We start from the raw sequence: 26,632 nt of genomic DNA on the forward strand, positions 1-26,632 counted from the left end.
GCTGACAAGAATCCCCCAGCCTTTCCCGAAACTGATAAGGCACCCAAGGCACCCCCTCGCCAGTGCAAGTTAGTTGCCAGAGAATCCCCTCAATGCCGCATATACCCCCCACAAAAAAAACTTTGAACAATCTCCCTTCCCCCCTCTGGCCCCTTGTTAAATGAGCTAAGACTTGAGCTCGACGTCTTTGCGCTCGGTCAGTTTGACCATCAAGGGATCCTTCTGCCAAACCACGTAGCAGATCTGCGAATCCAGCCAATCCTCCGAGGTTTCTTCGGCCAGCTCCATATCAAAGCGCAGGAACAAGCGGCAGGCAATAAGATGCATTTCGGCATAGGCAAGATTCTTCCCGAGGCAGTCGCGAGGGCCGTAGCTGAAGGGTTTGAAAGCCGCCATGTTGCTGCCGTTGGCGAGCCTGGCATCGTACATGGGATGGGACGGGGGCAGAAACCTTTGCGGTAGGAACTTGTTGGGTTCGATGAAGTTATCAGGGTTTCTGTATGTAGAGTTTTGATAGATGGTGACGAGAGCCTTTTTTTGTTTTGTTGAAGGGTGTTTTGTTAGCTTGTGTATTTGCTAGTTGGCATAGACAAGAAAGAAGAAGAAACAAAAAGACGACTTACCCCCTTGGGAACAAAGTGGCCATCGATCGTGGCTCCAGGCGACACACGCGCAGGTGTTTCGACTACGGGTGGGTGGATACGGAGCGACTCCTCGATACAGGCGTGTAGAAAAGGAAGCTCATCGCGCTGGACGGACTTGAAATTTACGTCGGCCTCTCGCTTGAACTTGGAGCGTATTTCGGCCACGACGGCTTCTTTGATGGCGCGGTTAGATGGTACGCTGAGCTCGAAGAACAAGGTGGAAAGGTTGGTAGCTGTCGTTTCGCTACCGGCCAAGATCAAGGTGTTGGCGTTGTTGAGCTTTTCCTGGGTGGTCATTCCCTGGCCGTCGCCGCTCTTGCGCATCATGTAGCTCATGAAATCGCGGCGTGGCTTCATCGCCGGTCGCCCCTGGGCGTCAACCTCGCCGTCCCATGCCGGGGCGAGCGGTGTCTCGCCGAGCGCCATGCGGGCCTCGGCCTTTCCTTGCGCATACTTGAGGTTATCAAGCATTCCCTGGACCGGGTTACCAGGGGTGAAGCGGCTCAATGCGGGTAAACCAATCCCGCGGAAAAAGCGTCTTTGGCTGGCACCCTTGATTGACTTGATGATGTTTCTAACCCAAAAATGGTAATTGCTTTGTTCCAGGCTGCCAAAGGATTCACCAAAGGACAAGTCACCAATGATGTCAAAGGTTATGTAGTTGAGCCAGACCATTAAATCAATAGGCTGGCCTCCACGCGAAACTTCCGACAATCGACGCATGCAGAGGTCGACGTAATGCATGATGAGAGCTTCTTGTTCAGCCAAGGCAGCTTCGCTAAAGGCGTGGGCCAAAATACGTCGTTGGCGACGGTGATTTTCCCGGTTCGGGGCGGTGAGCAAAGTTGTTCCATCCGGCGCGGCGAAACTACCCGGGGCTTTGGGGAATTCCGTAGCGTCTCCGCCCGGCCGGTGGGAGAAAACATCATTCCAGCCTACGGATCCATCGACGACCAAGCGGTTGGTCCCGACCCGTACAACTTTGCCGTACCGGCGGTGTAGATCCAGCACCCGGGCGGCGAATATACCACGGTAGTTTGCCAGGTACAGATAAGGAATATCCGAGACGGCAAGCCAGGCCGGGCCCGGGAACTTGGCCAGAGGGTGAAACCAAAGTCGATATACGACGAGGCCTACCAAATAAAATACGTACTAAAAGGGTGGCGGGTTGTATGCAAGTCAGCGATGGCCATCTAAAGAACAGTGAATGCGTGCGGTCAAGAATACTAACAGCCACAGACAGGATAACTCCGAGGTGATAGAGCTTTAACAGCCTCGAGTTGTCGGAACCGAGGAGTGAGCCCATGGTTTCAGCTTCAAGTGCAGGCATCTTGACTAGTTATCTGATCAAAATAGACAGTTGACAAGTGCGTTATGTTGTATGAAGAAGCAATCCCAAAAGTCCTGTAAATGGTGCGGCAACTTGACGTTAAATACCTATCCTGATGATTCTCTTAAGAACTGAATCACAGGGTGACCAAGGAAAGGTCGGGATTCGCGCTCTCCAAAAACAAGCGACCTTGTCTGCGGCCTTGGCGATACGATTATGCTGGAAGTGTCAAGAAAAGGCATAAACGTATGTTTGATTTATTTTCGTGACATTTCCACGGTTCACGTTTGTGACCAGCATGTAAGAAAAAGCTTAGCGTATTGAATCTCCGGTCCCGATATCCGGGCAGAAATGATATTACTGCCAGGTAAACCCAGATCACACTGCACGAATCTTTGGCCGGCAGTTTGACGTGTGAGAATTGTAGTCCATGATTTGTTACTAGCATCGGATTTCCCAAACCCCTTAAACCAATTCCGACCCGTCGATAAATGAGTTCTAGTGTCCGTCGGGATTCATACTTGGACCAAATTACCGCCATTACTAATTAGCTAGCCATAAATGGATATGCGGTCCTGTGACCCCCTTTTCCTTCTATAATGCCTGTATATCATACGACGTAAGAATTTTTTTATGCTTTCTATCCCGCCCATATTCTTCTCGCTTTGGTACTAGTCTAGACTAGTACACAAGAAAGCCAATCCCCAACGGGTATCCCCTATTACCTTATGTCTTGTTCAACTTGGCAATGACAACATCACAAAACCCAATAATGCTCGACGCGTTAATAATCTCAAAAGTCGCCAAAACAACCCCCAACTCCGTCCTGACCCAGTTTCGAATCTCCACAGCAGCCATGGAGTCTATCCCGAAGGCCGACAGCGGCCTCTCGACGTCGACCTGCTCGACCTCTAGCCGCAGCGTCTTGGCAAAATATGCTCCAACCACCCGCACCAGCCCGGCCTTGACCACGGCCGGCTGCACCGCCTTGGACGACCACAGCATGAGCTGCAGCTCGCGCAGGTCCTTGCTGTCCGAGGTGTGTTTTGCGCCGCTGGAACCTGCGCCGCGACCAACGCCCCCGTTGGAACCGTCGCCCCCGCCGGCTTTGGAGCTGGGGATGTTGAAGAGCGCCGAGAAGCGGGCGTCGGTGGCCAGGTCTGATTGTTCTGGCTGCGGGACCGTCAGTCCCGTGATCATTTGGTAGGGCACTGGTGATGGGGCTTTGCTGGGTTCTAGTTGGGACTTGAGCTGGTTTTCCTGCTGTAGCAGACAGAGCTGGATAATCTTCCGCAGCAGGCGCTCGTTGATCGGGGTAAGTGTTCCGCCTGCCGTGACCTTGGACAGATAATCCTGGCCTGAGAAGTCGGTCCTTCCAGACTGCAGCGCAGTCAATGCCTGCTGTTGATTTGCAATGTACCCAATGTCCTCGACTGCTCCGAGGTCGACTGCACATGCCGGCAAGCCCATGGCGCGACGGTGAGCCGCGAGCGCGTCCAGCACCGCGTTGCCTGCCGCGTAGTTTGCCTGACCTTTGCCGCCCACGATGCCCGAGATGCTAGATAGTAGCGAGAAGTAGTCCAGGTTCAGGTTTAGATCCAGCGCGGCTTGGTGTAGATTCAGTGCGCCGGCAATCTTGCAGCCACTAGCTTCGTGGAACTCGGTCATGGTCATGGTTGTAAATGGTCGATCCTGTTTCACAAGGAATGTTATGTTTAGCTATCCACGTAAAAAAAAGTATGGATAAGGACAAGGAAAGGAGAGAAAAAAAGGTCTGGGCATACTCTGAGAACCATAGCACCATGCACAATACCGCCGATTGGCATCTTAGTCTTGGCAAACGCCCCCTTGACATCCTCGAGCGACGTCACATCGGCCTGGAGCACATCCAGGTGACAGCCAAGGGAGGCCAGACTTTGAATTATTTTGTTAGGCACATTTGCGCAACGTGAGAGAGTAGCAATGTTCCTCGCACCCATTTCCTTGGCGAGGTAAACAGCAAGGCTGCCGCCCAGCCCAGCGAGACCCCCGACGATCAGATGGCACACATCTGATCGAAGTTGGGATGGGATGTGTGGGAGTTGCCGGATTGGTACTACGGTACCAGCTTCTTTTGTCCCTTCCATCTCATGTTTTTGCCCTCCTGTTTGATCGCTATCTATTGGCCCATTTCGCGATACCACAAGTTTGCCGATGTGAGTGCCCTGTCTCAACAAGCGGAAAGCGTCGGCTACGCGAGAATAGGAGAAAGTCTGCCGGGGGAAAATAGACTTGACGGCTCCCTTTTCCAGCAGACGGAACAGATCCGCCATGATGATCTTGATGGTGGAGTCCGAGAAGAAGCGCGGCGACGTGTCCAAGGCACGGTACGAAACGTTGCGCGTGAAGGGTTCCATGGGCAGCGCGTGCCGGGCGAGCATGTCCTTTTTGCCAATCTCGACAAACGTTCCGTTCGGAGCCACTAGGTGCCACGAGGACTCAAGCAGAGGTCCCGTCAACGAATTCAGCACCAAGTCGACCCCTGCACCGTCCGTCAGCCGGCGAATCTCGTGTGCAAACTCGGGCGTCCGCGACGAAAAGACGTGATCTGGTGATATGTTCATTTCTTCCACCAGAAACTTCTTCTTGGCATCGCTGCCAACCGTCGCAAAGATTTCCACATCACCGACGCTCCTGCACAGTTGGATGGCCGCGTTACCCATACTCCCCGCCGCCGAGTGGATGAGGACGCGCATGCCTCTCCGCAGGCCGCCGAGGTTGAAGAGTGCATACATGGCCGTGATGTATACGCACAGCGTGGCGGCGTCCTCGAAGCTCATGTCGTCGGGGATGGCATGCACACGCTCCGTGCTGGCGCGCACGCGGTTGGCCAGCGACGCGCGACTGAAGACGAAGACGCGCTGGCCGGGCTTCAAGGTCGTCACGTCCGAGGCGACGCGCACCACGACACCCGCAGCCTCTTCTCCCAGGCGGTACTCGTCGGCGGGGACCAGGCCCATGGTCACGGCGACGTCTTTGTAGTTGAGGCCTGACGCGTGCACCTCGACCTCGACGTGGTTGGGTGGGAGCTCTGCCGGCAGCGCCGTCTCGGCGAAACATAGCGAGTCGATGTTGCCCAGCCGTTCTGCCCTGAGCTGCACGCAGACCGGTGGGTCGTCTCTGGGCTTGAACAAGTCGCCCTTGTAGACGTCGGAGTGCTCAAGCTTGGCCCGGTTGAGGGTGGCGTCTGGCATGATGCGACTGATGTGCAGGATACCTTGGCGCTCCACAAATTCGCTTTCGACGCTTTCGTTGTTGCTGCTGCTGCTGCTGTTGCTGCCACTCGGAGACAGGAGCTGCTGCAGGCACATTTCGATGGAGTCTACATCACCGACACCATCTGCGACGGATTGGGGACTCAGGTCCAAGCTGACCAGACGCAGATGTGGCTCCTCTCGACGGACGGAACGCATGAGTCCGTTAATAGCTGCTCGCTCTGGATGCATTTCCTTGAGGGTTTGCTCCTGTCCGTCACCGCTCAAGCCAACGGCGCCGGTAGTGAGCCACAGCAGCCGACATTCTTTAGAAATAAGTATCTGTAGAGCTTCCCATTGGCCCTGGGTGATTCTAGACATGATTGCTCCGTATACTTCATCGCATACCAAGACAATGCTGCCCGCTTGAACCTGGTCAATATTACCAACATGGCCAAGAGAGATGCTCCAGCCAGTTGCCTCAAGCTTCTTCCGCAGGGCACGAGACTTGGGTTGAAATTCATCCGCAAAGTGAAAGACTGTGAGTGATCTTTCAGCGCTTGGGTCAACTCCATTGGTCAAACCGGCCTGAGCTTCCAGGGGTGCTGGGTGTGTGGAGAGAAGAAGCATCGCATTGCCCCCATCTGACAACTTCAAAATGACCTTGAATCCGGCATCCCTGGCTATCTTTTGCACCAGCTCAATGTCTGACTGATGATTTGCAGAAGTGGCCGTCACCACCGCATATCTGGTGCTCTTATCACGCATTCCATCGCGGACAGTTTTCAACATGCTTTCCAATCCCACCTTCGCCTCGATATGATCTCTGTTGACATTTACGATGGCCAAGTCGTACTCGCTGTCACCGGGGAGCACGGATCCAGCCATTGAAATATCAGCAAGACTAAAGCTGGCATTGGGCAAGAGTGAGTAGCGGTCTTGTATCGCCAGCAAGGTCTGCGGCTCCGCCGAGACAAAGTGGTACGAGGCACACACGTCAGCGCGCATGTGGTTGCGCTCCTCATCGTCGTCGCCACCAGGGAGCCAGTAGAGAGGTACAATGGGGTTCTGGGTCTGGTCGGTATCTGCGCCACCTCCGTGCTCGCTGCTGCTGATTTCGAGCACGTTGGGGTATGGCAGTTTGTGACAGATCAAGTCTAGGAGGAGCTGTATTTTATCATTCCACTCCGACTCCGGTCTCAGGCCCTGTAAACCACGAGCACTGAGGAGCGACACGTCGGGCTTCCAGACCAGGCCGTGGTACACATGTCTCATGGTGAGGTCCTCCTGCGCATCGACACGATTCCAATGGAGTCCCTTGATCTGCAACATATGCGTGCCATCCACCGCGTCGTAGACGTCACACAACCCAACGCAATCCTCGGGAACACCAGGCCTGCGTACACCAGTAGGACGGACGCTCGATAGGACCACGGCATTGTTCTCCGCGCTTGGTTGCTTTCTGGGACGAACAGTCATTGTGATGCTCTCTATCAGCGGAGGCACCGTCACGACAGCGGATGCCGCAGGATCGCCCTTCCACAGGGCCGGGATGAGCGCTTGCGTGACAGAGTCAAAGGCCACGGGGTGTAGAGTCCCCCGTGTCTCGTACCACGGCTGCATTGGTTTCATCTCTGTCTTATTGTCGCTGCCCTGCGTAGTAATGACGGGCGGATCCATCGACAACACGTTCCGAGTATCTTGCACTCCAGGTGTGCATTCCACCTGAACAAGACGCTGAAAATGCGGACCAAAGTTGTACCCGACGTCGCGGAAGGCCCGATACCATGTAGCCGCTGGATCGGCGGCGTGGAGAGGGCTGATCTGCTCGGCACTTGCGGCTGGTAGTTGGCGCCAGGTGCCTGAAGCTGCGTCTGCGGCCAGGTCGATGACACGGATCAGACCGGTGCAGTGCTCGATTTTGCTGTTGGCGTCTTTGATATTGGGCAACGAGAAAATCTGGAACGTGAACCACCCAGCAATGTTTGTCCGCTCGCGCGATAGACTAGTCACTAGCCTGCAGTCTTCTCCAACATCGAGAACCAAGGCACGAAGAATCTTGACGTCTTGCAGCTGGAACTGATAACTTGATGGTGGCTCGGCAGGGGGTTGGAACTCTTCGGGCGAGTTGCTGCTCTGATTGCTGTTCTTCCACTCAGTCATGCTGGCGGTCTGATACACGGCCTCGACAGCCATGGCAACATATGCAGCGCCCGGCATGACGACCTGCTCGCCAAGCTTATGATCCCGCAGCCAGGCCACGTCCTCAAGGTGCAGGACCTTGGAAAACGTCGGATTGCTCCAGGGTGTTCCGAGCACCTTGGATCCGAGGAGGTCGTGTGGGACAAAAGGCCGATGGCGCCAGTCGCGACTGGCGGGTCCTTCGTGCCAGTATCGAGTGGAGTGATCCCATTGGTAGTTGGGAAGATCTACTACGACCCGGGGAGCCGTTGTTCTTGCCGAGCCAAATTTCACAATGCTCGCGTTCTCGTCTGTACTGGCAAAGTCATACCCGTTGACCTTGGCGAGGGGTACAGGGACACCTACAGCAAACAACTGGCCTGCGACTGCTAGGAGAGGATACACGCTGTTGGCCCCTCGCTTCAAGGCTGATGTATATTTGACCTTGGCGGCCAGCCCCTGATTTCCGGCGCCATCCGCATCTTTAATCACTTGGGAAACAGGACCTGCCAATGCGTTGCTCGGTCCAATTTCGATAAGCATCAAATCAGCCTCATCAGTAGCCTCGGACCCGTCAAGAATCATGCCTGTCAAGGCCTGGTGGAACCGGACTGGCATCACCATGTTGCTCTTCCAGTACTCTGCATCCACTGCCGATCCAGTATCAATGCGGTTTCCAGTCACCGACGAGAACCACACCGCCGAGCCTTGCTGTTGTCCATTTTGCGAGCCTTCCCGGCCGAAATTGCAAAATTCTTGGAGGGTTTTCTTGTAATAAGAGGCTACAGATGTCATATACGGCGAGTGGTAGGCCAGGTCGACCTGGAGAAGACGAGCGAAGTGGCCATCTTCTTTCAACCTGGCTTCCAACGCTGTCAAAGAGGACACGGGACCGGATATGGTAAGGCTGGAAGGACTGTTGTAACATGCAATATGGACATCAGCCCCTTTATTCGAGCTTTTGCTGTTGACCGCGTCGAGGTAAGACTGTACCATTTCCGGTCCCACTCCAACTGCTAGCATGCCAAGAGGCCCCGCAGCTTGTTCCTCTCCGTTTGCCTCGAGCATCTGTTTGGAGCCGTAGCCACGGAAATACGCCGTCTTGATAGCATCCGCCGAGCTCATGTAACCTGCCGCAACAGCAGCCGCAATCTCCCCGGACGAGTGGCCAACAGCAGCCGACGGTTTCACATCCCAGTCCTCCAAGACGGCCAACAGAGCCAACTGCAGAGCCGTGACAAGAGGCTGCGAAAACTCAGGCTGGCGTATCACACCCGCCTTGCGCGGTTTGGTCAGCTCATCTACAAGCCTCCAGGCGGGGCGCACTGGTTCTGGTAGCGCCTGGAGCACATCATCCAGGGCATCGACGGTGCGGCGGGCCAGCGGGTACGTTTCCAGCAGGTCCCTGCCCATCTGTGACCACTGAGCTCCTTGGCCGGTGAAGATCATGGCGATGCGGCGGCCGGCCGCGCGGGTCTTATCAAATGAGAATGCGTTCCACTCGATCTCGTCCGTGGCCTGCGACACGGTAAACGCACGGTTGAAGTGGTGGGTTCGCCGCTCAGATAGAGTGTAGGCCAGGTCTTTCAGCCGCACCTCGATGGCCGGGTTGAGGAGGTGCTTCTCAAGCACGTTGATGTTGCGCTGGAGCGAGTCCTGGTTGTTGGCTGATACGACGAGGAGTTGTGGACGCTGCTTCATCATGAGGTCCATGTCGTCGTCGTCATCCATGTCCAACGTCCCGTTGGAACCCGACAGTGAGTAGGATGTTTCCTGCTGGTGGGACAAGACGTAATGTTGTTGCTCTCTGGCATCGGCGCCGAGTAGATACATGGGCGATTCGATGACGGCATGTGCGTTTGATCCTCCAAATCCAAACGAATTGACACTTGCCCGACGCATAGCCCCTTTCGGCCACTGTAAATTCCTTCCCACGACCTCCACACACGAACCCTTGAAGTCGATCTTGGGGTTCGGCGTGATATACGTTGGGTTTCCTGGTATCACGCCTCTCTCAATAGCCAAAACAGCCTTGATGAGCCCCGAGATGCCTGCGCCCGCTTCCGAGTGGCCAATGTTGCTCTTGCAAGACCCGATCAGTAAGGGAGCGCAACGGCCATCGGCACGCGCGGAGGTCGCAAACGCAGCCGCAGCACCCTGCACCTCGATGGGATCCCCAGCCTGCGTGCCCGTCCCGTGGCACTCGAGGAATGTGGTCTGGTCCAGGTCCGCGATGCCGGCGTTGGAATATGCGGCACGGATGGCTGCCGTCTGCGCCTGGGCGCTAGGGCTGGTGATGCCCGTGGGAGTGCGGCCGTCGTTGTTGCAGGCGGTGCCGCGGATCACAGCTCGGATTGGATCCCTGTCTCGAACGGCGTCGTCAAGCCTCTTGAGGAAGACGGCGTTGACGGCCTCGGCACGGCAGTATCCATCCGCCTTGACGTCGAAGGTGTGGCAGCGCCCGCTCGCCGACGCGGCGTTTCTCATCAGTCCGCCCTCCTCGTTGTGGGACGGTTCCATGTAGAGATTGATGCCAGCCACCAGCATCCCGTCGCACTGGTTGGCTTCCAGATAGCGGCATGCTGTGTCTATAGCCGTCAGGGAGCCAGAGCACGCCGTATCCACCGTCATGCTGGGCCCGCGAATGTCGAGAAAATGGCTGATGCGGTTGCTGAGGATCGACCTGGACACCCCGATGACCGTGTTCTCGGCCCTCTCGTCGGGGTCACGAGCCTGCATCAGCTCATAGTCGCCGGACATGGCCGCGACAAAACACCCGATGCGGCTGCCCTTGACAGAGTCCAGACTCGCCCCGGCGTTCTCTAGGCATTCGTACACCACCTCGAGCAGCTGCCGCTGCTGCGGATCGAGGACGTTGGCGTCGGAGCGCGGAATGTTGAAAAAGGGTGCGTCCCACAGCTCAATGTCGACGTCCTCCAGCCACATGCCGCCAGGAGTCGCCATCGTGTGGGGTTTGCGTGAGCCGTCAAAGTGGCCGTTCAGCGAGAAGCGGGAAGTGGGTGGGTGGTTGTCGGCGATCCGGTTTGCGAGTAGCATCTCCCAGAAGGCCTGCGGGCTATTGCTGTGACCGGGGAGACGGCAGGCCATACCTACTACCGCTACGGGGGTTTGTGTGTGGGTTGGAGAGCAGGGTTTGTGTTCATTTACGGGGATGGGGATTTGGTTATGGCCATTTGTGACTGAGCCGTTGACGCCAATACGGTGTGCGTTGCCATTGGCATACGCAGCTTTGGATCTGTCATCGGCCGTCATGGTTGAAGAGTGCACCAAAACACTTGGTGTGAAAGTGATGGATGTTTTCGTTGGGAACAAGTGTGTGAAAATGAGAGGTATTCTAGGTCATGGACGAAACACAGGCCCTTTGCACTTTGTTGGTCTCTGGATTGCTTGGGGCTTTCAAAGAATTAATCGATCTCGGGACTGGGGCAGTAAAGTTGAGAGCTTTTGATCAGGAGTAATAGGCGTTGCAGAATGGGCTGTGTTGGTTCTCCATCAAAGATGAATTTATTGCCTTTCTTCTTATAAAGGGATCATAGACCATTCCTATCTGAACCATGCGTCATGTTTTCTAGTATCTCCATCAAGTTGAGGTTCAATGCTGAGCAGGTCTAGACTGCCGTGAACAAATATGTCAGTGGTTGCCCAAACTGACCACTCAAACATGGTTTCTAGACGATGCGAGTCGCTGTGTGGCTTCCTTGACGTTGATACCAGTTTTGTATCTATGTCAACGTATAAGTGCATGCTCTGTTCAGGGTCTCGGCCATCCAATCGTTGACTATTGCCGGAGCGACTGCATCCTGTCAAGGCAGAATCGTGCTGCGAACTGTAGGTTGGATATGTCTCAATCCGACGTCGTGGCGCCGACAGAACTCAAAACTTGAAACTTTGTTACGGTATCACCGTAATATTTCAAGTCAAAACTGACTAGGCCCAATTCTACAGGACTGGCACGTACGTAATGCTCGAGTTCTGACGCATCTTTTCGTATTTGAAATGAACATGACAGCCTCGGCCGAGTAAGCAAGCTTTGGCGATAGAACGATCCAAAACCCCCTTACAAGTGGTTGAGTAAATGCCACCTTGGCCGTCCACGTCACCAATCTATTATTATAACTGTTTTGTACTCAGTTGATATCGCTCATTGATTGAGATCATAAGTCAAAACAAACACCAATCTCCATCACAGTTGCATGATTTTCTGTGATCTACGTAGTTTAGTTTTTTGTTTCATTTCATTCAAGACACAGCCAACCTACCACAGAATAAACCATGGCGCCAGTCCCGGACGTCCAATTAATCGAGTTCAAAACATTGGACGGCTTGACACTAAGAGGATCATACTATGCCACTCTGCAGAGAGCACCAGCGGTCATTATGACACCTGGCGTTAGTAACCATGCATTCCCTTTGAAGATAATATCAAGCCACCAATATTAACAGATTCTCCCAATACGTAAATAGTTCAATTGGCCCCGCGAGTTCCTCATCACCGATGTAGCTCTCCAATTCCAGCTCGCCGGCATCAACGCGCTTGTCTTCGACCCACGCTGCATAGGAGCCAGCGACGGCCTCCCTCGAAACGACAACGACCCCTGGGCGCAGATCGGCGACTACCACGACGCCGTGACCTGGATCAAGGCTCAGCCGACCGTCGACCCGACCGCCATCGGCCTGTGGGGGTACAGCATGTCCGGGATACTCGCCATCTCCGCCGCGGCCGTCGACGTGCGGCGCGTCAAGTTCGCCATCGCCATGTGCCCGGCCTGCATCTTCAACATGCCGTCGCTGCGCACCGTCCTGGCCAAGGCCATGCAAGACCGCGAGTCCCGGCTGCGCGGCAACGAGCCTTATTACGTCAGCACGCTCGACCGCCACGGCTTCACGCCTGGCGGGCTCAAGACCAACTGGGACACGAGGGACATTGAGCGACTGGAGAAGATGATCGAGGAGGGCAAGGCGATGGGGGTCAGCAGCACGGCCACCATACAGTCGTATGCCCGAGTGCCGTTTTTTGAACCGCGTGGTGCGTTTCATTTGCTCGAGGGGAGGCCGGTGTTGGTCATATCGGGTGCGCAGGACTCCATCTCGCCGCTGGAGGTGCAGAAGGAGTGGTTGTTGAGTCGGCTGCCTGAGCCAAAGGAGCATCATGTGGAGCCAAATGGGGGCCACTTGGATATGCTAAGCGGTGAAATCTTTCCCAAGATTATGGAGGCGCAGCTCGAGTTTCTGCGAGATCAACTGGGGGCCGATATATGAAAGCGGCCAGTACCAGGTTGTCTTGTGTAATGCGCAGGTATCAAGATGCAGCGCACTCGGGCGCCGAATTCAAGTACACCAACCGTTGTCTATCTAAATTTACAACGCGGGTGCCTATTTGCTGGTGATTGGAACTGGAAGACATATGAACGGAATATTGTGCTCCCTCAATCCCGTCAAAAGGGTGTAATTATTTCACAGCAGCAAATAGCTAAATCGCACCCATTTCTCCGCTTTTACAGTGTGTTTCTTTTTACAATACAAATACCAAGCAACTGTTCCACTACATATTCTATCTGTACGGGGCTAACGGCTAAGGATACAAGTCTGGTATGAAGCAACCGTCCCCAGTGATGGCAACTTCAGCCCGCAAATTAGGTTTTTCTGTTTGATATTGTACCGCTCTGTGGTTTAGTCTTGTCATTTTGATGTCACCTAGTCAAGTAAAAGCAGCGCAAGGACTGCAGCATGTCGAAACTGCTTATCTTCAATTGAATGATCAACACTGCTGCGGAATCATAGTACTAGTATAGTATGCAACTAACGATATTTTTTGTCCAAGTGCAAGGCACCTCCATGTAACCCATATTGTTCATAGACTTCATCTACGAGTAGGGATACGGGGTTGAGACAGATAAGTGGTGCGGTCTCGATGTCTGATTATCTCTGTCTGTCTTGTTCGTACAAACAAAGCTATCCGCAACCTGTTCCAACACATAGGAAAAAGGGTTGTGTGGATCCACGGGTGAATTACAATAAGGCACCCGGATCGCACCACGTGCATTTATCTGACCGGGGATCCCAACACATATTCTGGCAAACTTTAACGTTCTGCGGGGCCTATCAAGGATGTAAGATCACCCAGAGTGACAACAAAGAAAATCATCATTCTCTGTATAACAGCAGCTACACTTTGCCGATTTTCGGAACGGTGGGACGCCGGTGCGTGAAGCCATCAATAACTCTTTCAAAAATTGGGCTGATCTTCTCGGCATGTTTCTTCATATCGGCGGCGTGGGATTCGTCGGCCTTGCTCAGAGTCTTGGTCATAGTCTGGTGGTGCGCTTATCAGCCAAAGAACGAGAGGGGAAGAAAATAAAAATAAAAGAATGGGAAAACGGAATGTAAGGGTGGCGACTCACTTCGATGATCGTTTTGTATCTGGTTAGACAAAAGACCATATTTTCACCGTGCGACGTCGCGCCACGAACGTCGGCATTAAGATCCAACTGCCCAAGCAAGCGAGCGTAAGTGCGATAAAATTCCTCGAAGGCTTGGAAAATGGTGCTGGCGTCGGCACTCGCAGTTACAGGGGACATATCCTTCATCGATAAGTTTGAAGCATTGCCCGCTTTGATAAGCTCCTCGAAAAGTTTAAAAAACCACTGCAGCAAAATTTTAGGCCAGTTAGAATTCCCATTAACAAATGTCGTTTCGGAAGTCCTTCTGAACAGGGCGGGATTCTTACTTCGTATTTTCCTTTCCCGGGCTCAGGAAAAGGCGCGGTGGGAGCTGCATCGGCGGCCGCGTATCCCATAAGATTCATCTTCTTCTCAAGGCCCCCAATCTCTGCCCTAACCTGAGCAGGGGTGATTTTGGCCAGCACGGTGTCGCTGCAGACGAGCAGGGCGGCAATGGCGAACTTGAGAATTGGAAGCCGCATATTGGTGTAAAAATGGGCTCAGGATGTTTGAGATGCGGTTGGGAGTGGATAATGGATTGACACAAACAACAATACCAAGAGAAGAGAAAAAAGAGAACAGGACAATACACCTTTTATGTATGGGAGTTCGAACATCCAAGGCGAGCGAGATACAAGGCAAGCTAGCTGTATTGGAACTCCACAAGTTGGCTGACAGGGCTATCCAATTCGCACTGTAGAATCAATATATCCTGTCGCATTCACATTTTTCTTGCAAATATGGAAGTCTACCAATATTTGTATAATCGCCAAAGGTTATACCTAGAAGATATAGATTGCGCTTCGGCCCGGCTCAGGCGGTTTATGGCGTCGCCATAGCCCCGAGGCCAGAGTTTTAAGACAGTTGCAAACTCCGATTAGCGCATGTGAGGAGCTTTTATTAAAATTCGTGTCCGATAACTCCACATTTACACCGATACAAAACGATCTCATTGTTTCGCGGTTAGGAACTGCACAGATTTGCAAATATTTGAATAGACAAAGTGGTAAGTCTGTGGAAATTACTGTACAAAAGAAATAACAAATAGGGTACAAACTCAATGCACATTAAACGCCCACATTTAGTGCTTTTGCTTTCCATTTGGCTTTGCCAGCCAAAACAATGGTTCATATTTGGGCACCTTGAAATTCAACCTGAGCCAGAAAAGCCCGCCCGGGCCAGGCTGCGGCACGTTGCCCACCGGGGGTTGAAATATTATCGGTGTCACGTCTGCAACCTCGTCCAAGCTGCTCAAAGATCGGGCAGAAGGAAGGGCACCAAAATTTCCAAGGAATAGGCAAACAGGAGTCTCGACGACGCAAAGGATATAAAAGGTGCATAAACAATATTAATACCAGCCTGTTTCATAACCTCGGAACGGCTGAAATGAGCCCCAACTGCCCATCGCCAGGCACCCCATATACGGCCTATTGGCGCAGGTTGGGTTTTGTTTTTCTGAAGCCTATAAGAAAACCATCACAATGCTTAATCGAATTTTCTTGAAAAAAGATAGTTTTTTTTTCTTTGCAAGCAAAAGGAAAAGACGTGGCAAATTGCCAAGAAGACAAAAGTTTATGTTTTGCAATGGAGTAAATTGAAAGCAGACGGGTGGTAAGCTGGATAATTTTCTCTACATTCCGTTCTTTCTCTTCTATGGAAATTAATCGGCGTTTTCGTGAGAAAAAAACAAGTAAAAGCAAAAGAAAGCGAAAGAATAACGCCACCCCTCTTGTCCTATATAAATGTGCAAGTGGGTCGAAGACATGGTCGGTACTGGACAATAAATTTCCGCCCAAGCTAGAGAATGCTTGCTCATTTTGTACCTGCCTTGTTGTATTCTCATAAAACGCCATCACTTACTACATTTAACCCCCCAAATCCAGAGTTATGATTTAGCTGTTCAAGTACATGTCTCCCATGCTTAATCCTTGCTGCACATTTGTACAGGATTAGCATTGTATAATAGGCCGCTTACAACAAATTCAAGGTGGTAGGCAAGTTGTTGTACTCGGTAGAACGGAATAGTGTATAAATGATTTACAATAAAACCTGACTGCTGCTACCAAAATTGCCCAGTCGCCAGCGACATGCGGTCAACTCGCCACAACCCAAATTAAGACCAAATGCACTGCGGCTTAGATCCGCTGCGGACCGGGGACTCTGCAATGCCAAGTGGTCCGTGCAGGGTAGTTCCAAGTGGCTGGAGTGCTTCGACCGGCAGATCGTTCATGTTCTCGATTCTCTGTCTCCTCAACTTCCCCCAGCGTCTCCGGGTGGCATTGATGCACTATCCTCACTGAATATATTGTCGGTTACTATATATGTGCGGAACCTAAACAAAGACCCTTCTTGTGCATGCAGCCCTCAAAACTCCGGCTGTCAAGTAGAGAGAATATCTGCACATAGGAGCTATTCTGCAGCCTGCCTTACCCCGCGATTCTCGTCAGCGCCAAGCCGCTTCGTCGCTTGTACTATTTTATCATTGGCTGATAAGTATCCGATTCAACACACGGCAGAACACTTCGCATATCTGAAGGATCTTTAACAAATTGCTCAAAAGTGCTCGCGAGGACGACTGTAAGAGAAGGTAAAAAATGCGTAATTTCCCGGAGATATCAGGACATAAAAGCAGCAGCATGAACATGCTCCAAACCTTTACTTGCCATCGCAAAAGTCCAACAGGCATAACCACAGCCCTTGTCATATTTCAGAAAGTTGTTCATGATGGGCAGATTTGCCAGCCTATGTATGGCCTTGCATGGGGTTTTTACCACCGCCATAGCCACTGAGCTCATTCCGCCGAGCCAAGATCCCTGGTACAGAGCACCACAAGGATTCGAAACTAAAGCCCCAGGAACAATCCTACGCACTCGCCAAGCGCCTCCAAACATAACAGCTCTTGTCAATAACTCAGCAGAGGCTCATCAGCTGTTGTTCCGATCAACAGACACTCGCTACAGACCATCATGGGCGGTGACGACTGTTTTCCTGCCGACTGAGCAAAGCAAAATTGGCAGGGATAAACCTGCTTTGCTTTCCTATCAGATACCCTACAATACACTCGACGTCGACCAGAGCCCAAGCTACGGATTGTCGACCATCTACGGAGAGGACATTATGGCTGATGTGCGGGAGTGTCTAAGTCGCGGCTGGGCTGTGAGCGTGCCGGACTTTGAAGGCCCTGATGCAGCATTCTCAGCGGGGCCTCAGGCCGGCCACGCAGTCATCGACTCTGTCAGAGCCGTCCTGTCTTTCACAAACCTCACGGACCCGAACATAGCTCGCTATGCACTCTGGGGCTACTCCGGCGGCGCATTCGCAAGCGGCTTTGCAGCAGAGCTGCAGGCCTCGTACGCGCCCGAGCTAGACTTCTCGGGAATAGCTCTAGGAGGAGTGCTCTCCAATTTCACCCAGATCATATACAATGTCACGGGTTCCCCTGTAGCTGCGATTGTGCCGTATGCACTACTCGGCCTCACCGCTCAGTATCCAGACGCACGGCAGTATTTGATCGACCAAATGCACAAAGAGGGGTTGTATAATGCGACCACCTTTCTCAGTGCGCTGAGGATTCCAGCTGCAGAGGCGATTGCTCTGTTTTCTGGCCAGAACATATTTGACTACTTCATCCAAGGCGACGAGATCATGAGAGCCCCTGAACTGGCCAGGGTGATTGGTAACAATTGGCATGAAAGTTATCGTAAGTGGTCCACTCTTGCATTTAACATTTCTCAATGCCTTATTAACGAAATTAATTTTGTCAGACGGCATCCCTCAGATGCCGGTTTATGCATACAAGGCAATACACGACGAAAACACCAACATCCGCACGACAGATGAACACGTCGCCAGGATATGTGGTGTTGGGGCAAACGTCCGCTACGACAGGAACACCATTGGAGGGCACCAAGACGAATCTATAAGTGGCGGCAAAAGAGCGTTAAAATGGCTATCTGATGCTTTGGATGGACGAGAGCTTGAACCTAAAACTGGTTGCAGAGTTCAGGACGTGACGGAGGGTGTTTGAAATGCAATAGAGGAACTCGGTAGCAGCATGTAACAGGGAAGATCTGGGGGAAGAATCAAATGCATCAATGATAAACTTATAAAATACAACCCCTGGCCGTGCTCAATGCTGTAGTCTATGTGGAAGTAACTGTCAGATACACAGTGTGTTATTCTTTCAAGCTGCTGTGCGGAATGATAAGTTCTGCGTGTGCTCGCGCAGAATACCCGACGGGAAAAGGACATGTGTGATGGGCTCACAGAGAAGAGTGCCTCGGAATATCAGCAAGGATCAATGTTTACAAACGCTGGCAATGCAAATGACGAAACCTCGGCTTCGCATGATGCGGGTTGAATTGTACCTGCAGCAATTGATGCTGCATATTTGGAAGGGCTAGATTCCCTAACAAACTTTACTGTTATTCACCCATGCCATCGGCTGTTGTTAGTGCATCCATAACACTGCAGAGAAAAGACTCACTTTCGATTTCACATAAGCCGCCAGAATCGCACCAAAGGCCTGTTCGTGGACTAGGAAGAAGCTTCCACCCATAGCTCCCCCTCAATCTAGCTTTGGCAAACACTGGCTATGCAGATCGCCCAGGCGATACCTCTCTAGGTAAACAGGAAGCTTGGACAGAACCAGCGTCGATCGTCCCCTAACTGGTAACATGACACAGCCATCATCTCGCCCACTGCTCTGGTCAAGCAGCATTACAATTAGCCGTTCTTTGCCATTCCCAGCTAGGTATACTACCCAAGTTACTGCAGCCATGCTATAATGTTTTAAATAAAATTCTTGTATTCGCAGGCTTTGGTCATTTCCGGACACCGAGTCTCAGACTATCAAACTGACTCGCTCATCTAAATTGCGATTAATGGTGGGGAGCTGCGAGTAATTATTGTTGGTGGGCTCAACCAGAGAGATTACTACTTTTAGTTGATGCCGCTAGCCGGGTCGCTGACTCGAGATTATCTCTTCTGGGCAATAAATCGTAAATGCTAAGAAGTATATTTGGAACATTCAAAATTGTGATTATGCGGTAATGCCATGAGACAGTGATAGATGATGGGTGTGGTTATTCCACGACGACAAATCGAATAAATCACAACCGCGTGGATATCCACCTTTACAGTGCGTTTCGTTTTTCAATACAAAATACTCAATAACTAAAAAGCCATATAAAAGCTTCGCACATACCGCTTGACCACCTACGAGTTTGAATTTGTTTAGCACGGTCGTAACGGTGATCTTTTGTACCTTTTTCCGCACCTTTTAATTACTATACAGGAGCAGGCGTAATTATGATAACCGATAATGGTATTTGTTATCAAGTATGTTGATAACCCTGTCTGAATGTATCCTATGCGTACGCGGGTCCACCTGAAATTAAAACAATGCAAACAATGGTGCAAAAGATAACCGTTGCGCCCGTGTTTAAATTTTGGGTCCTGTGCAGGTGGTCAGGTGGGCACATGGGAAACCTTTATATGGCTTTCCGTGGCGTCATCTACCTATATTAATTAGTGCTGTATAGGTATCCACCCGGCTGTGATTTGTTCAATCTGTTGTTGTAAAATACGGATAACCACACCTTTATTTTAAGTCATCCGGGGGTAAATTCGAGCGAAGGCCACCAACGCCCTGTTTAAATAAAGTTCAATTCTACTCACTGGCATGAACCTTCCTCCCCCTTTAATCATCGCCTTCACCATTCTTTCATCACTTGTTCCTCAAATTTATCCAACCACTTTTACAATGCAAATATCCAGTTTTATTCAAGTCATTGGCCTGCTAGCCGTCGGTACTGCGGCCCTCCCAATTCCAGGTGGCCATCACCATGACTGTTCCTCCATCTCCAAGATTTTCTCTCGATCCGAGGATGGGAATGCCAACTCTTCATTCAGCTGCGAAATCTGCAAGGTTACTGAGGCTACTGTTAGGGGCGACAAGAAGACGTACAACTGCAAGGACAAACCTAAGCCTGATCCTGTCAATTACAGTTAAGAATTAATGGCAAGAAATAAGCCACTTGTTTGGCCACAACAAAGGACGACATTGGCTGACGCCTAAGATTCGGACATGTGAAACGCGCAATATTGGGAACGAGACACGAAAAAGGCAATATTTGTCCAGGCCTTTGAACGCTCATCGATGGCTTGACTTTGTCAACGATTTAGTAACCTAGGATTACACAGGTCTAGAAAAGAATCATTCGGGTCGACTCGCGTTTGTGACGATGGTGCCATGATAATGCGATTGGCATGAGTAGCCAACTTGAAAAGACTCGCGATCGAGTTTCGGGTGTCCGTTCTGTTTCAACTTAATCATACCAAGCGACTATCGTCTTGTAAATCGTACAGCTCTCAAATATTAAGGTCTTTACTCGTTCCTCCTTATTTCGCCTTTTTACTACCCAGTTCGAAAGGAGTGAGAACGGGAGAAATCAATGACACGATGCTCGGCTTGGAAACCTCGAACCTGGCACTGGTTGGAATTGGCGTGTACATTGTATATGTGAGTCCCACACCCAACGGCTTGACTTACAATCACTGAACTTATGAAGGTTATCTTGAACGCTGCATACAACGTTTTCTTCCACCCCTTGAGCAAATTTCCGGGATGCAAACTCCACGCCGCCACACGCTTCGTGAAGGATGTTAAGCTTCTCCGAGGCACATTTTCCGAATCTGCAAAAGATTTACATCTCAAGTATGGTGAAATCGTGCGAGTGGCCCCCAATGAGCTGTCGTACATTGATCGTAAGTCGTGCAGTACTTTTCACGGGGTTGAACATGCTGCTAAGGCCAAATGCGAATAGCACGATTCTACTCAGATGTGCTCCAGATATCAGGAGAGGGTGAGATGAAGAAGGAGTTCTTCGGTGTCGCCCAAAAGGCACAGTCAAGCCCAGTACCAAACAAAAGCCATGATGGCGGGTCCACGGTCGAATCCATGACCATAATGTCGAAAAAAGACGACCACGATCGATTCAGGCGCTTGTTCCAGCCAGCCTTCACCAACGTCGCCCTCAAAGCGCAACACCCGCTTATCGCCAGCCACGCCGATCTGGTCGTCGCTCGTCTGACCGAGTCGCACGCTGCTGGGGACAACATCAACGTCACCGAACTGGCAACCTACTACTCTGTCGATATGATGAGCGAGCTGGTCTTTGGACACTCGCTGGGTCTGCTCGATGGTAACCCACAGTACGTGAGCTGGGTTCACGCCATGCTCAGCGGCCTCAGATGGGTGGTGTTGACGGCCGTGCTGATGCAAGTCCCCCTGCTCGGGTCCCTACTGCACGCGCTTGCCACAGGGCCGATGAAGGGCATCGTCGGTGCACACTATCGACTCGCCTCCGAGCTGGTCGATCGACGACTGGACCAGAAACCCGAACAGGCAGGCAAACCCGACGTTTGGAGCTTTGTGATTGGAAGACAGCAGCAGAGTGAAAAGAGGGGGAAAGGAGTCAAGGGCCTCACGCGCGACGACATGCACGTCGCCGCCAGCATGCTGATGATTGTAGGTACCGAGACGTCGGCGACCGTCTTGTGCGGGGTTATGTACTACCTGGGACAAAAGGCGAATCGCCACGTGCACGACAAGCTGGCTCTTGAGATCAGGTCGACGATTCGTCACAGTGAGGAGGTTCACAACGACCCTGGTCTCCTGGTGCGGTTGCCGTATCTCAACGCTGTCTTGCAGGAGGGGTTGCGAATGTACATGCCGGGCGGCATCACACCACGCGTTGTGCCCGAAGGGGGTGCTACTATTTGCGGTGAATATGTCCCCGCTGGTGTAAGTGCGGCGCTACTTTGGTCAAGAATTACATTTCCACACCGGTCGATGAGATGGAGACTGACATGCGTAATCCTTGTTCCCAATTGCAGACCAGAGTTGCATACCATTCTCCGGCCGCCTTCAACAGTCCTATTAATTTTACTCGAGCAGGCGAGTTTCTACCTGAGAGATGGCTTAATCCGGATGACCCTGAGTTCGCTGGGGATCGCAGACAGGTTGTACAGCCTTTTTCGGTTGGGCCACGCTCGTGCACTGGGAAGGAGTATGTATAATCTTGGGTGTTCAAATGACTTTATGGTCTTTTTTTTTTTTTTTTCTATTTGCTGACACTGCTGCTCTCACAATCATAGTCTCGCCTGGGCTGAGCTTCGAATGTTTGTTGCCAAGGTCATCTGGCACTTTGATGTTGTTGTCTGCCCCGAGTCTGAAGACTGGATCGTAGGCCAAAAGACGTACATATCGTATCAGAAAGGCCCTATGATGTGTAAATTCACACCAGTCGCCGCGAGGGGTTCCGGTACAAGTAGCGTGCTATCGTGAACTATTTGCAAGATCTATGGGATTACTCAAGCGGAACGAACACCATTTTCAACCACAGATCAAAGGACATATCTTTTGAGGCGGATTGTCTTTCGCGCATGGAATTTCACCCAGCGTGAAATTCATCTGCTGCAAGTGTGTCCCCGCGATAGATCCGGCTAAATCCCTGAGGCGGGCATAAGACGCACGCTGCTGCATGTGGCGGATATAGGATATAGCGGACTTTATTTTGGTTCGGTCATCCCGATACTGGGTGATACCGTCCGCTGTTGCAGCAATAGATTATAAATCAATATCGTGCTACCGGCGGCCATTGTCAAGCGTCTTTAGCTCAAGATGTTACAATAATATTTTTCTTTTTTTCATCTTGCCTTCATATCTTGGCGGCAACAAAGCATCATTGTCCTAACCCCAACAACCGTAATCCCCTCAGCCCTCGCCTCCTTGAGCAAACACACCTAAGAAGAGCCTAAAACCATTTCACTCCCCCATCTTCCACAATGCCTCCCACCAACAAGGCCGCCCTGCTCCCCAGCGCCCGCGCCAAGCCAATGCGCATCGAGGCCGTCGACTACCCAACGGTAGGGGATGGCGAGCTGATCATCAAAGTCGCCGCCGTGGCCCTCAACCCCATCGACTGGATGACCCAGGCCCTAGGTGACCACCTCTTCAATTGGCTGCAATACCCCTTCATACCGGGCTTCGACATTGCCGGCACCGTCGTCGAAGTTGGCTCGGGCGTCGCTTCCTTCACCTCAGGAGACCGTGTGCTCGCCTTGGCTGCAGGCTTCACCGCGCGTGAAGGTGCGTTCCAGGAGTACGTCGTTGTCGGGGCGAACCTGGTCACTTGCATCCGGGACACGCTGCCGTTCGCAGACGCCGCAGTGCTGCCGCTCGGGCTGGCAACCGCCGCGGGCTTGCTTTACGAATCAGATGGCTTGGGTCTCGCTCTCCCCAAGGTCAGCGACGGTGGCAACATTCAAGAAAAGAAGACGGTGGTAATCTGGGCCGGCGCGAGCAGCGTCGGCGCCAACGCGGTGCAGCTGGCCGCGGCTTCGGGCTACGAAGTCTTCACCACCAGCTCGCCGCACAACTTTGACCTGTGCAAGTCGCTGGGCGCAGCAAAGGTCTTTGACTACAGGAGCCCGAACCTCGTGGCCGAGATGGCGGCGGCGCTCGAGAACAGGACTTTTGCGGGCGCTGCCGCCATCCACGAGAGTTCATTCGGACAAATCTTTGAGCTGATCAGCAGGAGCGAGGTTCAGGGCAGCAGAAGAGTCGCGTTGGCGAATCCACTGAGGGATGTGACGCCTCCTGCGGGTGTCACGGCCAACTTCATTCTCGGCGGCAGCATCAAGCAAAACCACATCGGCGCCGCTATCTTTAACGAGTTCCTTCCTGCGGCGCTCGCAGCGGGCTCGTTTCAAGCAAAGCCGGCTCCGCTTGTGATTGGCAGGGGGTTGGGGTCGTTGCAGAAGGCCATGGATCGAGGCATGGAAGGCAAGATTTCGGCACAGAAGTTAGTGGTCAGCTTGGAATAACTAATTATTAATTTTGTAGGTGAATCTATGGAACATCTGTTGAAGGTTGGGTGGAATCATTTGATATCGGATTGTCATTTCTTCTGGGTGTGGTTATTCTACCAATGTAAATCTCTGTAATACGTACACCAACAAATCTCTACTTTTACAATACGAATAATTACCGGTACAACCGTTTTTGGCATCTCGCACCATAATAATTGGGAATAGCATGAAATCAATTTTGACATTTACTTGACATCATCTCGAGTCCTTCCTGGACTAATCTACTCACATCCTATGGACAACGTTGTCCTAGTCAAAACGAACATTGACATTCCTCGCGCCCTGCTTCCTACCACAGACGTAGACGGCAAACTCTACCGCAGCACCCACCGGCACCATTTCAACCTCAAAGGAAAGTTTATGATACTTTGCGCAGTTTGAGTTTATGAACTCCTGAATATCTTCACGTTGCACATCGACCTTGAAGCTGAGATTGCACAATGGCGTCACAGCTGAAGTTTTGCGCATCGGGGCGTCTGACTTTTCGCACTCGACAAGGTCCAGACTCACTCGAAGTGACTGTTCGGGGTAGAGGAGGTGGTAGAATGGGGCTCGCACTGGCTTGCAGTCTGGGACGTCTTGCCCCTTTACCAGTATATGACAGCTTAGCTTGTGTCTTGGGCTCTTGGGCGATTCATAGCGCTAAGGAAAAAAGCGGATTTGTTGATAATGGGCTCAATAAACTTACTTTGGAGAGAAACCACTTCACTTGGTTGGATGCTTTGTAGTTTAGTTCCAGCGGACACCATTTCTTATCCTCCTCCAGGTGAACGCAATGGATAAACGGTACGTCCATTAGTAGCCCAATGCTAGTCCGCGAGACCGTTGATGTGACCATGACTGGTGCGCTGCTTTGAGGATGCTGCATATCTTCGAGGAAGCCTTTGAGGACGGCTCCTCGGCATATGGCAGTCCGACTGACAAGAAGAATGTGAGCGACACAGAAGTTCTTTCTTCCCAGAACGCCGGTCCCCGGATCAGTACTTACGGCTTGGTCCCGGTCGATTGGAGTATGCCCACCCCAATGCCTGTGCAAGTCTCATTCAAATAGTCGTACAGATAGGGGGATGACCCCAGACCGCCAACGAGGATAACGTGTATCTGCGGGACAATTAACACTCCATTACTTCACCACCAATCTGCGAGCTCAAAAGCATATACCTCGCTGCCTGCTTCGATCCCTTGTAGCTGGTCGAGTATCAACTTATTTATTTGGTGGCAGGTGTTTTCAAAGGTTGATTCAATATCCGAGCTAAAAGGGAAACAAGAGTCAGAAAGTTAGTCAACCGCTCCCATCCATCGTTTCATTGTTGGCAGCTACAGTCATACCCGAGGAAGTGCATGCGTCCGCTCTTGACGCCAACCGTCGACTTCGTGTTTATTTCCGAAGGCACTCTGACCGTAAAAGCCTTGAAACCACTGTTTTTTCTGACCTGCGGTTTAATGCCAAACTCCCAGTCGTCTCTGATGATGTCTCTCGCCGCAGTCTTGCTCAAGGAGTTCCATTGGCTACCAAACTGTCTCTTACAAAGCTGTTCGAATGCTTCGTCGATGAATATGCCACCGCAAAGAGCACCTGGAGGATGATAAAGTTAGATTGGTTAAAAGGTCAAGAGTGGCAGCTGGATTAGCGGTTTGGCTGGGGATAAACTGCAGTCGAATCGAACCTTGTCCTTCTACCGCCTCCCTCATACTGATTGGGTTGACGCGTTCAATCTGGTAGCTGATAAGATCCTACCAAGACCCTCTTAGCTTCCGAATTTCCCCTGCTGGCATCTAGGCGAGGGACTAAACAGGGAGTTGAACTCACAACAGTGCCGCCGCCTGCATCGCAGACGATATAAATACTGTTGGCAGTTGGTTTGCGGCCTCTTTCGATCAGCGTCGCTAGTGCCGCGGCCTCGGGTTCATTTGCAAGGACGAGAGCAGTCGGCCCGGCCGGACGCTTGTCTAGTATCCCGGCCTTTCTTGCCGCCTTCTCCATCGCTTGGCGAGCATAACCTTTCCAGATTGCTGGCACTGTAATCACCGTCCGGATAACCATGGAGTCGACGACTGTTTGTCCACGCGCCCTTACTATGGTTTCGATGGTATGCTTCCAGAGCATGCGGAGATAGTCGGCAACAACGTGGATGGCCGATTTCTGGGTCTGCTTGAGAAGGGCGCGGCATTGAGCGAGATGTGGTGATGCGTTCAGATCATCGCCCAAATCCTCGTCCTTCAGCAGGAGTAGCTTGAACCAGCGAATGGAATCGGCCTCTGGAGAAACCTCAAAGCCCCAGCTGATGGTGCCGTTGTCGTTGTAGCAGATCTCGCTAGGTGCTTTGCTCTCCTCCCGCCCAGTTCCGGGCCAGTTCATGATGAGATTGATGTCATTTGGGTTATCCTCCAGCTCTTCCGTAGTGGCCCATGCTACTCCAGAAAAGCTGTTATGTTACTCCGCGGCATCAGAGACGCACATTTCATTGCTTCGCATGACGGGGGGAGAGGTACATACGTTGTGCCAAAGTCAATTCCAATGACCAGAATTCCATCCTGATCGTCGACAACCAGAAAATCATCATCCGTGTCCTCGATAGGTTGAGGCTGTTTAAGCCGAACGGGAATGGTCACTGAAGGCATTATGACAGACTATCAAAGTGGTGGTGTATAGACAAAGCAAGCGATCAACGCGTGGGGCGGCCACAACACATATTTTAAGCATAGGAATTTGCGACCAAGTCCTCTGCATTCGCCTTTGTTGAAGACATGTCAAATGTCCGTTGGTGTACAAAAGAAGTCAGCAATTGTCTGAAAAAAAATTAACAAAATTCAAGTCTACAAATATCATGTGCCAAAGTCAAATGA

General features: G+C 51.8%; 8 protein-coding genes across 8 annotated transcripts; 4 read left to right on the plus strand and 4 right to left on the minus strand.

Annotated features, from left to right (window-relative positions):
• Window positions 1-165: 165 nt before the first annotated feature.
• Window positions 166-1,974, minus strand: PgNI_11080 (uncharacterized protein; the record flags this gene model as incomplete). The annotated part of the gene is made up of 3 exons (XM_031131054.1): window positions 166-531; window positions 624-1,796; window positions 1,876-1,974. 3 exons carry the CDS (start codon window positions 1,972-1,974, stop codon window positions 166-168), a joined length of 1,638 nt encoding a protein of 545 aa, XP_030980448.1.
• Window positions 1,975-2,700: 726 nt separating this feature from the next.
• Window positions 2,701-10,661, minus strand: PgNI_11081 (uncharacterized protein; the record flags this gene model as incomplete). Its single annotated transcript, XM_031131055.1, has 2 exons — window positions 2,701-3,666; window positions 3,759-10,661. 2 exons carry the CDS (start codon window positions 10,659-10,661, stop codon window positions 2,701-2,703), a joined length of 7,869 nt encoding a protein of 2,622 aa, XP_030980447.1.
• A 1,020-nt stretch (window positions 10,662-11,681) lies between these two features.
• On the plus strand, window positions 11,682-12,668 carry PgNI_11082 (uncharacterized protein; the record flags this gene model as incomplete). Its single annotated transcript, XM_031131056.1, has 2 exons — window positions 11,682-11,798; window positions 11,874-12,668. The coding sequence occupies 2 exons, from the start codon at window positions 11,682-11,684 to the stop codon at window positions 12,666-12,668; spliced, it is 912 nt and encodes a 303-aa protein (XP_030980263.1).
• Window positions 12,669-13,574: 906 nt separating this feature from the next.
• PgNI_11083 (uncharacterized protein) lies at window positions 13,575-14,331 on the minus strand (the record flags this gene model as incomplete). Its single annotated transcript, XM_031131057.1, has 3 exons — window positions 13,575-13,721; window positions 13,811-14,053; window positions 14,137-14,331. The coding sequence occupies 3 exons, from the start codon at window positions 14,329-14,331 to the stop codon at window positions 13,575-13,577; spliced, it is 585 nt and encodes a 194-aa protein (XP_030980449.1).
• Window positions 14,332-16,573: 2,242 nt separating this feature from the next.
• Window positions 16,574-17,876, plus strand: PgNI_11084 (uncharacterized protein; the record flags this gene model as incomplete). The annotated part of the gene is made up of 2 exons (XM_031131058.1): window positions 16,574-17,549; window positions 17,614-17,876. 2 exons carry the CDS (start codon window positions 16,574-16,576, stop codon window positions 17,874-17,876), a joined length of 1,239 nt encoding a protein of 412 aa, XP_030980261.1.
• A 2,539-nt stretch (window positions 17,877-20,415) lies between these two features.
• PgNI_11085 (uncharacterized protein) lies at window positions 20,416-22,199 on the plus strand (the record flags this gene model as incomplete). Its single annotated transcript, XM_031131059.1, has 4 exons — window positions 20,416-20,617; window positions 20,677-21,656; window positions 21,749-21,921; window positions 22,010-22,199. The coding sequence occupies 4 exons, from the start codon at window positions 20,416-20,418 to the stop codon at window positions 22,197-22,199; spliced, it is 1,545 nt and encodes a 514-aa protein (XP_030980445.1).
• A 500-nt stretch (window positions 22,200-22,699) lies between these two features.
• On the plus strand, window positions 22,700-23,740 carry PgNI_11086 (uncharacterized protein; the record flags this gene model as incomplete). The annotated part of the gene is made up of 1 exon (XM_031131060.1): window positions 22,700-23,740. One exon carries the CDS (start codon window positions 22,700-22,702, stop codon window positions 23,738-23,740), a length of 1,041 nt encoding a protein of 346 aa, XP_030980446.1.
• Window positions 23,741-24,034: 294 nt separating this feature from the next.
• On the minus strand, window positions 24,035-26,407 carry PgNI_11087 (uncharacterized protein; the record flags this gene model as incomplete). The annotated part of the gene is made up of 8 exons (XM_031131061.1): window positions 24,035-24,370; window positions 24,474-24,702; window positions 24,774-24,886; window positions 24,947-25,037; window positions 25,115-25,361; window positions 25,453-25,519; window positions 25,596-26,211; window positions 26,283-26,407. 8 exons carry the CDS (start codon window positions 26,405-26,407, stop codon window positions 24,035-24,037), a joined length of 1,824 nt encoding a protein of 607 aa, XP_030980262.1.
• Between the last annotated feature and the right edge of the window lie 225 nt (window positions 26,408-26,632).

This window comes from Pyricularia grisea, chromosome VII, assembly GCF_004355905.1.
Source record: "Pyricularia grisea strain NI907 chromosome VII, whole genome shotgun sequence".
Lineage (NCBI taxonomy): Eukaryota > Fungi > Ascomycota > Sordariomycetes > Magnaporthales > Pyriculariaceae > Pyricularia > Pyricularia grisea.